Genomic DNA, 12,727 nt, shown 5'->3' with positions numbered 1-12,727 from the left:
TTGAATTGAATTGAATTGATGTAGGTGGTTTGTAGCTTGTGCATTACCAATCAGCCATGTTTACTTACTTACTTTAATCTCCACCCTGATAGATCTTTGCCTATTGGAAAGTACCACTGTTAGACTTTTTTGAAGGCAGAACCCATGGCCTAGAAACCAAAACTAGACTTTAAAGTAAGTTCCCTTAGTTCCTGAAACGTTTCAGATGCTCCTGTGACTATAACCCTGATACTACATAATGACTCTGCTGCGACTGAAGAGCTTAAACTAGAGGATGGCTGATAAATCACTGCATTTGGTCTTTTTTTCCCTTTTAAAACTATTGTGGAAATTGTTCAGAAATTGTTCTGTAGGTAAATAGGCTTTACCAAAAGCAGCAGTACTTAAGCTTCTTTTTTTTCTCACTGGTGCATTTCAGGATTTGGTGGCCCTTGATTGTGAGGGTTTTAGGAAATGCCACCCAAGTGATGCTCTATCTCTCTGCGTCTGTCAGTGTGGATGGGAGTTTACACTGTTTTCAGCGCAGGTGTCTGTGCCTTCGCAGTCACTGCAGCTTGACACTTGATACTAAACTAATCTAGCTGATTTAAGGAACAGGCTCTTTAAAGAGAAAAACCTTTAGTAAAGCCTCTTTTGTCTGAGCCCAGGGATCTGCAGATCTTTAGCTGTTGCCTGGTCAGACTCTCTGTTTAGCCTCTCAGCGTTGTAGCATCTGAGGTGATGCAGTTAGTAGAGATGTGACTGAGATTATGATGGGCAGGCAATGTGTTACCAGTGAACTGGGTTTAGGGTTTAGGGGTTTAGGGATAATGATTTTATGCCACAAACAAGCATCATGTAAGGATTGTTTTTATTATCGGTTTGTTATTGTCTTCTCTGTTTAATGCTATAAGAACATGCATTGCATTGCAAACTGCATGTAATGTAAGTTTAACGTATGTGTTGAATTTTGTAGTTTATTGCAGCTGCATTATATAGCCAATATATTAAGTCTGTCCTCTCCTAAATATGGCTACTGTTCTATATTTTACTACAGCCTCACCCCAACACTGAGTACTCTAACTTCTTTTCAGATGCCAATGTTGTTTTAACATAATTAGAAGTTTGTTTAGCTAAACTAATTATCACGCTCTGAGGGTTTGGCTAGGTCTTCACTGACTCCTGGTCCCTTGGGAGGCCATTGAATCGGGCTCTTTAAAGTGTTGATTTGCCTTTGTGCCGGGCTGACCTGTAGGCTCATGGCCCCGGGGGCCTGCACAGGGTGTGGCTGATGATTGGAGACACTGACTTCAGGTCATAGTTGTGGCTAAGTTTTCAGACAGCTTTCAAATCATTCTGACCACAGGGCAAGAGTTTTATCCCGCTGGCTCTGTGGTAATAGAAGTCATTTGCACCCTACTGACCAGTCTCCTCCCTTATCATGTCCTAGTGCATGTTTACATCTGCAGTCTTACTCCACTCCATATTGCTCTTACAGTAGATTATATTATATATATTAAATTTATATTAACTTTTTTGCTACTATTTTTTTGCTTGTTTAGCAAATTGTTCTGTGTTGTCTAGGAGACTTAATACCACTAACAAGCTGACATCTCTGCTGTAAACTGCAACAGTATGCAATAAATATATTAGGGCCTTTCTATGCCCACTGGGCCCTAAATGCAGCAATTTCCGCTCCCCAGTTGAAAAATGGAACATAAATGTATGAAGGCAATATGGAGGTAATTTTAATGGAGCTGTCACATTTCTAGAGAGCCCGCTAGTCAATGTCACCATTACAGTATCTGAGTCACAATGCATGTTTCCAAAACAGATCTACATCAGTCATCTCTGATAGATACAAGCAATCTACAGGAGTCACATTGTTTCTCTGGGGGGCTCTGCATTGGAATAGCTTAAGGGATGCAAAGGGGAGCAATTCTTATGCTAACTAGCTGCTGTAGGTATGCTTTCCCAACCCCAGGCTCTACTTCTCACTCTGGGGCTTGCTGGCCTTATGGAGTTTTTCTCTCTCTGTATTTATTTGTAAATCTTTCTCATTATTATTCACATTTGTCCATTTGGATTTTTTGTATATCTTCTACCTATGAGGAATCAGGGATAAATGAAATGTCTTTTGAATGGCTTAATTTAAATAACTTTTGACTGCACAAGTAGAAATTATGAAAGGATCGTACATTAAGATAAAATGTTCCTAGGTGAAAATTATTTGAAGTTTACATTTTTTCCAGTATTTTTAGCTACTTTATCTGGATTGTCGTATTTTGTGCTGTTGGGGAGAGTAAGGAATATGCAAGCATATGATCAAACCATTTAGATTTTTTGTTGCAGTTGATATTGAGCACCGCCACCAAGACAAAATAGTTATTCTCTACTCAGCTAATATCTTTGAGGACGCCTGCAGAGCCTCAAAGGAAGGGTAGGAGACGCTGGTTCAGGGGATGGGTGTGGACTCAGGTATTGGACAGGTAGCTCCTTAGACCCCTCCCCTCTCTTCCCCGGTATATATGACCTTCCCATAGATTCCTATAGAAGCTTCTGCTCATCCACTTTGCATCTGTAGTCCACATCACTCCTTCAGAGTGAGGAAAAGAGATTTGTGGAATCCTGGAGCCAGTGGAACAAACAGCAGCAGCTCTGCTCAACCTCAGCGCCAACATGTTGTACCTGGAGACGGGGACCACCACATCTTACAGCGAGGTAAGACCAACGCAGGAACTGGTGATGGGGCATCAGCCATTGTGCCCATTCCTTTAGTTGGTTCCCCAGAGCGCCATTGGACTACTGAAATATCACATATGAATTAAAGGCCTTGTACTTCGGGACCCAAATCTTTTGTCAGTGTTCTAAATGATCCAAAATCTTGCATTCATGTGTATCATTTATTATTGGATACTTTTTGATTTAAAACAGGCATTTAATGCTGATTAAGTAAAATGAAATATAAATAGCCCGTTTTAATCAAGTAATGATTACCATAAAAAAGACTTAACGCAGTGAAGATGTTTTTGCATTCGACAGTATGTGTGTGTTTGCGTGCACATCTGTGTGCGTGTGGCAGAGAGCAGGGGAATGTAAACACCTGGAGAATCTCTTTGAATGCTGGTCCTCCTTGTGAAATGGCTGCTGTCTGGCCGCAATGGATTTAGTCAGTTGACGTGATTTACTTTGAGTCTGATTGTTGTTGATTGTGTGAATTACGTGTTTGGAAATCTGACCTCCAGAAGGCTTTGGAGGGTTTTGATTTTCTGCAGTGAGAAGTTTCTGTTCCTGTCATGTAAAAGCTCAGGAACACATAAATAATTAAAAAGAAAACATAAAACACTATATTGTAGGTTATTTTAATGATCAGAAACTATTCTGGTATTATTTTTTTATTTATTTATTTGATAAGAAATATAGAGAAGGATACTTCTGGGATCAGGAGTTTTTATTTGCTTTTTGTGAAGCAATTGTCTTTCTCCAAGATGTCTGACGTTTACATCTGATGTTCTTTGTTCTGTCACAGACAAAAGTTTTTAATGCATCAATCTGCAATAGTTTCTTAGTTAGAAATTTTTTTTTAAAAAGCAAAGGTTCTTCTCCCGTTTTTCACATTGAATGTGCAAGCATCAAGATTAATGGATCTGTGTTTGCAGAGCTCGATGTTACAAACACTTTAGTTTTAAAGTGAATTAAATATAAAAACAAGTTTGTACTGAAATTACTTTCATATTAGTTTTTTTAGTCAGGCAACATTGTATTCTGATGTTGGTCATTGTATGGTTTTGCATCCATACAGTTTAACCATAATAATACAAAAGCAAGTAGAAAAACTGTCTCTGTCAGACTTACAGTATTTGAGAAAATAATTGTTTGTTAAAAAACAAAACTGTCGTTTGTCACTAAGTCTAATCTATGTAAAATACACTATGTGTTCTAGCCTGGGCTCTCATTTTTCTTTTTTGTTGGCTGATTTAGTAAAACTATTGTCTCATTCTCTTGTTGTGTTTTTTACCAACCAAATCCTGCATTCAAACTTAAAGCTGAGCAAGTGAGCGGTGATAGATTCTCAGATTGCAGGTTGCAGATAGCAGGTGTGTCAGGTCACTGTCTTTTAAGTTGTTGAGCAGGGGGTTTTTAAGTGGTGTCCAGCTCAATCCCTCCTGTGTGTGAGGTATCAGGTTCCCCTGTCCCCAGTCTCCTGGGAGCCGCTGCAGCCATTACAATGTGGCTGGCCAGGCGCTGCTGTTTAGTCCAGGATCGTAATTGCTTTAATGGTGTGTTGATGTAGATACAATCACCTGCTCTGCCCACCCCAGCAGGTATAAGGTGTAGATAGACCCCCACCCAGCCCTACCTCAACCCCCAACCCTGTTGAGCCTTTAATGTCTCCCTCCCCTGTGGTCACTTATCACTGACCCCTAGACGCTCTTGTATGCTGGCCCAACGTACATGGAGCAGGTCACTAGAGAGCCTGGAATGGGAACTATTCCCCCCTCAGGCCAGGTCTGCCATGGTTCCTGTCATCTATTGGTCATCCAAGCCGTGGTTTTATCAGTGCTTACACATTGTAACCACCTAACAGTAGCAGCAACATATTTAGCTATAAATGATTGAGTTTTATGTGTTACAGTCTTTAAACAAGTTTACAGTATATGCAACAATATGACATTCATGGTGTTGATAGGGGGCTGTTATATTTGCAGAAGGGGAGCATTTTACTAGTAGATGTGCTTCTTGCACAATTATTACAGAAATCAGAAAATCTTTGGTATTTAGTGACACTGTTGCTAATGACACTCAAAGTAACGTATTCATTAAAACACAGTCGAAACCGCTGCACTGACCTTGCAGACATTAATGTTTTAACAGGACCGCACACTCCACTAGCTGCAGACAGCATGATTGTAGTAATACTATATTTATATATGTGTATGTTTTTATGTATATATATGTATGTATGTAATATATTAGTTGAACCCATTAATGAGGTATGTTCTAAATAAGTCATTCATTTGTCCACTGGCCTAGCAATAACTACAAGACAAGAAGTAATTTGAATGTATCAGCATGCCATACCAAATGCCACTGTGTTGGCATTAACTATGCATTTTAAATCAGTGCTGCCATGTGTATATGAAAAGGCTTTGATATGTGTTCTGGATAATTCAGATTCCTACATTGTATCAACAGGCCATCACTCTAAAGGTCAACATTCTCCTTTTCCTGTTGGCCTCAAATGCTTACCCCAGCATTTATCCCAGACAAAGAAATTAGCTTGAAGGCCTCAAACAGACAGCTCAACCTTTCAAAAACTTTATTAAAGGCTGTTAAGGATGTCAAGGCTGCTGATTTACCGTGTTTCTGCTTAGCTGCCTGATATCCCAGAGGCCTAAACACAGCGTCGGCTATAAACAGAAGGAATTTTTAAGAGCAGCTAAAGTGGTTATTAAATGGTTGCTGTATTACAGTGGAATAAGATCTGATGAAAGGCCTGAAACTCCCTCTCACAACCTTTTTTAAAGGCTTGATACCCCACTTCTAGTCAATTAAACATTAAAACATGGTGAGTTTAGGTGAGACTCAGTATCTGGTCAATTATGGCCTTATCCTCATCCCTGATCCTTATATTCATTTAGAGCATGAGAAGCATTATCCAGGGCCCTGTATTTAATGTTAAGTACTCTATGTGAGGCATTCTGCTTTATGCCCCTGCTTTTATCTGTGTTTGGTCTCTGGCAAGCATCAACCTTTCTTTTAGAATAATAATTTGACATTGATAATTGGTGCCTGTCACATCCACCTTTGCAGCTGCCAGCATCAGGTACTGGGGGAGGCTGTGTCATCTCTGAACGGCTGAGCGCTTTGCTGCCACTGTACTCTATTGCGCCACAATTCAAAAGAAATCCTTCTGAATTAATGATAGCTGACTCAACATATACGGGAAAACACTGTCCAAACAGGAAATTGTGTCACCCTGTTAGTTCCCACGCAAAACTGGGAATATTGTCCTTCTTTTCATTCACGTAGGCTAAAATAAATAAATAATAGTTCCTGAGTATCTGATAAGCCTCTGTTATATTTAGTCACACCAGTTTGAACCATGCCCATGTTTTCTCCTCTGAGATCAGATGCACAGGGCTGCTCCTCAGCCAATTGAGTTTAAACCTTTATAATGCATGTGTGTAATTAGCCCATTGTAAGGGAGCGTGTGTTTGGGGAAGCCTCTGCTACAGGCTTGAGGGTCTCCACCAAAGTGGAGTTTTCTTTCTTTCTGAGTGTGTGTGTTCCATTCACCAAACACTTGTCTCCTAACACCTGCATGCCCAGCATAATTGTTCTCCAGACAAGCTCTTATAAGCCCTGGTGTCATTGTTTCCAGGGGGTTAAGCAGCCTTGCGCCGCACACACAGAGACCCCTCATGCAAACTGCTAGATACCCTGTGGCGCTGTTGCACAAGTATGCTGAGGTTGACTTGGATGACCTCTCTCAGGTGTGTCTGACTGTGTGAGTCTGTCTGTGGATCTGTATGTAATAAAGCAGCAACATTGCTTCATAAGTCACAACCCGTGATTAATAGTTATATAGCCTACCTAGTCGGTGTTTTGTTGGTCATCTGGCACACCACTAACACCTGGCAGTGCAATGGGTGTGAGCCGGACAGCTGTGGTCAGCCGTGCTTGAAATAAACAAGAGGCCCTGGAGAGATTAATGGCTGTCTAAAGAGCGAGAGCCATGGCACCTCGTCCAGGAATGTGCCATTTATAAATGGAAAGGAATGGAAGCAGGAAGGGGCTGGCTCTGACCCAGGTGTATTCTCCATCCTGTTTTAAAGGCAGATATTTTAATTCCACTCCCCCTGTCTGAATAGTTGTGGCTGTGGAAAAGGGAATCAGAGGGCGAGATAGCACAGTTTGTAGCTGAGGGCTTGGCTGGTAATTTGAGCGGTCGAATTATAAAGTCAGATTCTGTATTTCTACCATATAAACATTTCTGAGGCTGATGATCTCAGGATTATTAACACAGTTTAAGGGAGGAGCTAGGCCATAAACACAACACAAGGAAAGATGGTTTATGTTACTCTTATACTGTGGACCTTTTTTTGGAAACCAGATACTTCCTCTGCTTCAAGTAGCATGTTTTCTTCAGGTGTTATGAGCCTTCACCTCCTTTAATCTTAACTTCATATGCAATATTCTCTGATTAGTTTCATGTGTTCTTATTGGTAAATTCGTTTTAAACACAGTTTTACACATTTTTTAATCATCATTTTACCTGAAACTATGGTATTAACTTACCAACTGTATCTTGGTGTTAGCTGAACCACCGGTTACTAAAAGATTTTATCATGTTCTCATTACAATTTGTTTCCTTCCTGTCAGATTGAAGCACCTTAAAATTCATCACTAATGACTGAAGACATTCCTTTGTCCCCCCCAACCCCCATCCCCTCTATTTTGTCTCCAGTCGCAGTATACAAACCTGGGGCTCCTGAATAGCATGGATCAGAACATTCAGAATGGTGGCTCAACCTCCACCAGCCCCTACAACAACGACCATGCACAGAACAATGTGACAGCCCCATCACCCTACGCCCAGCCCAGCTCTACCTTTGATGCCCTTTCTCCCTCACCGGCCATCCCATCCAACACAGATTATGCGGGGCCCCACACCTTTGATGTGTCGTTCCAGCAGTCTAGTACAGCAAAGTCTGCCACCTGGACGGTAAGACATTAATTCTTCAAAGTTGGTGTGATTCTAGTTCATGGTTGAGCAGTTTGCAAAATAATTTAATATTGCATGATGCATAGAGGGACAATCTAGCCTTTGTAACACTAGCATCTTTAATTCAGTGGGGTTTTTTTTTTTTTTGTTTAGGGTATTTTTCACTGGTCTTTTTGGAAAACCGAAACATGTTCTAGGGGTTTCCTGCACATAAGTACATACACATAAATGGGTATCTACTACTGTCCTGGAGAGTACTGAGTGAACACCTTTAAAAGGGATAGATTATTATTTTGGGAAATACACTTATTTGTCAATTTAGATCTATAACCATTGCATTAGATGTAAAGCTACAGCCAATAGCCAGTTAGCTTGGGTTAGCTTAGGAAACAGCTAGCCTGGCTCTGTCCAAAGGTTACAAAATTTACCGTCCAGCTTCTGGAAGGCTCATTAATTAACATGTTATATCTTTTTGTGTAATCAGTACAAAAACAATAAAATAAAATAAAAATATATAAATAAAAATGATTATTTTGTCTCTGGGAGCAGTTGCCAGGCAGCCAGCGGATCTTATGAGTTGTTGTTTTTATACAACAAGATAGCAAAAGTCTTCCTTAAACCAAAATTTTAATCTCCCATGAGTATCTATTGGCACACTGTCACACTCCTATAGGACAATTTCACATAGAGGCAGGTAAGTTGTCAGTCACAATGTGCTGTGAATGGACCTTCTGTTGTCATTATTCCCAGTACCATAACTGTTTGGTACTGGGTGATAAACCAAAATATGTCTGAAATATATATTCATTTTAATAGAGTTGTGTGTCATATGAGCAGGCATATGCTCGTCAATATAAATACGGACCCACAGAGACACATTTATGCACCAGCTGTCCTCTAACAGGTCATCATATGACGCAGTGATTTGTCAGGATGGAGATTAAGGAGGTACTTCTTATCTGACAATCTGTGCTCCAGGCAGATTGAGGTGCACATCATTACAAAGTCCTGTGTTGCACAATCACATCTGGCAATAAAGAATGTCATTTGAGATGTATTAGCTTCAAATCATGACTAATCCTCAGGCATTTCTTGCTAAGGCTGAGACATTACTCTCCAATTGGTGAAAAAAAAGTTGAAAAGCATGATCTCACTAAAAAGACACATTAACCAAAGTCTTACTTATCTTTCACATGTGATCCTTGATCTATGAATAATGTGCACGGATGTTGAAATTTACTGATCACATTCCAGTAATGTTCAAACTCCAGTTTACACACAACTTGGGTAATGTTCACTGGTAGTTTGTTGATGACAGAGGTAAACAAGCTCAACAGTTGGTCCAGGTGTGGTGATGTCTTGCACAGCTAGATGTCACCATGTGATGCTCCATAAACCTACACAACCAGCTCCTCCTGCTCTGTCATTACGTTTGACAGGACTGAGGGACAGCTGTTGCCTCAGAGCCCCACCTGCTCAGTTGTTTATGCGTCTGATGTGCACTGCTGTGTGCAGACACTGTAACTACAAGTTCAGTGTTTCAATGCACCCTAGCGGACAATCGTAGGTGACAAGTTTTGTCCTTGTATGTAATTGGGTCCCTGAGCAATAATCGAGATGTCACAGTTGCGTGATTTGCTTCTTAGACTATATGTGACATGTTGCCAATTTACATAATAGACCTACATTACAATCAAGTATTTGCAGATGGGAACTTTGGATGAGACATTTCAAATGGGAATGATCATTAAAAAGGTCTGTCATTAGTGTGAGATTTATAAATAACATATGATCCCTGTCAGATTTGTCCAGAGGGACTCCGCAGTAAAACCTGCTGAGCTTAATGCAGTGAATTTAATGCACTGTGCCTTCAAAGTAAACAGGCTGAACTCAGGGAGTGCTGGGCGATCTCACCGATTCCTTGGCCACGCCGAGTGTGGGACTGTGACATTTACCCAATTCCCACACTGCCTCACTCATCCCTCTCATTTTCACAGTCCAAAAACAAAAGTGTTTGTCTGCTGTGCAACTGTGAGGAAGTTAAGAGTGTGGTTTGTGAGAGGCACGCCCCACAGCCTGAGCCACACTGGTTTTAGGACACATCCTCATTATAGACGCATGTAGTTTGTCCTATAGTCATAACACATGATGCAAGACTGGTTTGATTGGTCTGACTTAACGTGGAAAAGTAGTGGATTCTTACTTATTATCAACAAAGTAAAGTGTATGTCTTTCCCTGACACTTCATAGTTACTCATTTTAGTGATAATTATCTAAAAATAAACAAAAAAGGAGAAATTTTACATACTTAATTTAAAAATGTCTTTGTAGTCTGGTAGTACCTCTTATTGTCCCAGCTGCAACTTTCAGATCTTGAAGATGTGAAACCAATATATAAAGCAATAAAATAAAAATATGAATTAAAAAAAAATCTGGTGGCACATCTGACCTGTGTCACTATTAACTCATCTATGTTGAGTTAATTGTCTTTGCATGATATATATAGAATAGAATATAAAATTTATTATGAACTTAGTCTGCTGTGTTAGTGGATGAGCTACAGAAAGGCTCTCGCACTTCCTTCCTTCCTTTATTTACTAGTTTCTAATTTTGTACAAAACTGCATCTAAAAACAGTCAAACAACATATCAATACTGTCTCAGAGTTGTTTTCTCATTTAGTGGCCAGGTTAAACGTCACTAAAGATGCCTTACGTAACTGCAAAATGCCATCACTTAATCCTGCCAAAGAGTAGTTGTCACAATTCGGCCTCAGTGAACATTGTTTTGTTTTGCTGCTGCTCATTTCCCATAATGGCTCATAGAGAGTGGTCTACAGCAGCAGTCAACCCACTTGTAAAGAATTGTGATTATAGTGTTGGTTCCCATCGTGAAGGAGGCTCCCTCACCTGATCTCAGGAGATCTTTCGCAAAGCTCACATAATCTCAACCCAATAGCTCAACTGCTGGACCGCTGGACCGATGGCACAGAGCCACTAAAGATGTCACCGCCACAGCTTTGCTCTGTGCATAGATCCGCTAATGCCCCCCTTTTTGAAGGCCTGTGGGATCTTCCACGGGACTTAGTGGACTGTGTACTGTGCTTTTTGATGACTGTTCTTATGGAGACACACCTAATCCCTAACCCACACCTTAACCTCTTCCTGTCTAGGATGACTGTGACACACACACACACACACACACAAAGGTGCAACACGTCAACATTTCCCAGAATTGCTCCCACACAGTTTTCTCCTCCTACAGTCCGCATGGTGCTTCCTCTTTTATCATACAGTCAAAAAAAAAAAAAAAACACTCGGCCAGGTCAAATGAATACTCGGGTTAGAGATGTTTTATCTTCTTTGCTTTACTAAATTAATGGGGTGTCGCAAATGAGGCCGCCATTGTTGGCTACTGATTGCTATTGTGAGGCTGAAGATTGGTTGTGTTTGCCATGTGTTTTAACTGCCACCACGTATCGTAGTCAAAGGAGAGGAATGTCATGGTGTGGGCTATCACTGGGACGCTGTAGAGCTTGGGGGATTACAGTAATGGATTGAGGGCCTGTAGATAATACTTGTGTAAATACTGTGTGCCTCTTTCCTGAACCCTGTGCTCTTGGAGTGGGCTCTGTCTTTTTGAGAGAGTTAAGCTTGATGGTTGCATCTCACATTGCGCCGGAGGAGGAGGAGGAGGAGGAGGAGGAGGAGGAGAGCCCTTGAATGCTCAAAGAGAAGAGTGTTCTAGCGAAAGGCGGCAAGACGCAGCTTGCCCCTGGAACATCTGCGGGCCCGTCCCACGCCTCACGAGATGGGGCTGAGACTTGTTTGTGTCAAGAAGCTTGTCACGACTCGCCCATCACAGGGAGACAAGCCCTAAAAGCTACAGATGGGAAAAGGTAGAGGGGAAATTTTTTAAAGGTTGAAAAGGTTTTTTATGATATGGGCTATGGGATTTCGCCATAATTGGTGTGGAAAAGCCCATTCTCTTACAGTTTAGATTACAAGATTCTTTTTTACCCCTAACAAACAACCCTGTACACATACCTGCAGCGATGATTTACTTCAACAGAAAACAGGATCATGCTGTAGTTGTATGAAAACAAGAAAAGATATTAGTCTGTCATCAGGAGAAAATGATCAGAACTAACCAAATCCTTTCAAAACAGAAATCACTGTAGAGTTATGACTGAACTTTAGAATAAAACAAACATGATTGCAGCTTCAATGCTTCCTTCAAGGAGAACATCACAATCATTTTAGTGATTTAAAAATAAGTTTCAGCTTTTGAGGGAGGTTGGAGGATTTTTTTTTCATGTCTTCCCATCCGTTGGCTTTTATTTTCGGTTTCAAATGCACTGAACTCAGTTGTAGTTACAGTCATTTGCTTTTGAAGACAAGGGTCTGATCGGTTAATCCCAAGAGTGACAGATGTATGTTGGACTCTCTCAGCACTGGCTTCATAAAATTAAGGCACATGTCAGTGTACAGGTCTGCCTCGGGACAGGTATCATCACTGAGATTGTGTGGTCAAGGTTGGTGCTGATGACTGCAACATAACATTTCTTTTTTTTTTAAGAATAAAGTATAGAGAATGGTAATTATACTATAAAGCTTTACATTTTACCCCATATTCATTTTCTCCCAGGAAGCAGGTTTTACTTCAGTTTCAGAGAAAAGAGAAGGAAAAAAAAACCTTTGCGTTATTGTTGAATTAAACAGGTTTGGGAGAAGCTTTAGGCATGACATGACATGTCAGGTATGAAGAAGACAAGACCAGAGGCGCCAAACAGTGCTTGTTTAAGGCCTGATGTTTGTCAGGACTTGACTTCTGCATGCGCCCGCAGCGCCTGTCAGGGAGAAAAGAACGCTACAGCTGTGGGCCTGCCTCAACCTGTGCTGAACGGGAAGTGTATGTGTGTGTTTGTGTGTTCAAGTGTTGCATGTGTTAGAAAGTAATTGTACACATGCAGCACTGTACAAGCATCAGAACAATTTGTATGTTGCATGCAGTCAGATTA

At 40.8% G+C, this 12,727-nt stretch overlaps 1 protein-coding gene across 10 annotated transcripts in view; it reads left to right on the top strand.

Annotated features, from left to right (window-relative positions):
• The window catches only part of tp63 (tumor protein p63), a 32,241-nt gene that overhangs the window by 9,320 nt on the left and 10,194 nt on the right, over positions 1-12,727 (top strand). For 6 of the 10 annotated variants that reach the window (XM_035652872.1, XM_035652870.1, XM_035652871.1 and 3 more), the window contains exon 4: positions 7,451-7,708. In XM_035652872.1, the coding sequence (XP_035508765.1) occupies positions 7,451-7,708 (258 nt within the window). Of the gene's footprint in view, positions 1-2,528; positions 2,701-7,450; positions 7,709-12,727 lie in introns of those variants that run through there. The other 4 variants (XM_035652874.1, XM_035652873.1, XM_035652876.1 and 1 more) reach the window with 2 other exon arrangements.

The sequence above is a fragment of the Morone saxatilis genome, unplaced genomic scaffold, assembly GCF_004916995.1.
Source record: "Morone saxatilis isolate NCDOM2014 unplaced genomic scaffold, NCSU_SB_2.0 Contig12, whole genome shotgun sequence".
Lineage (NCBI taxonomy): Eukaryota > Metazoa > Chordata > Actinopteri > Moronidae > Morone > Morone saxatilis.
This window is presented reverse-complemented; position numbering and strand designations above follow the sequence as displayed.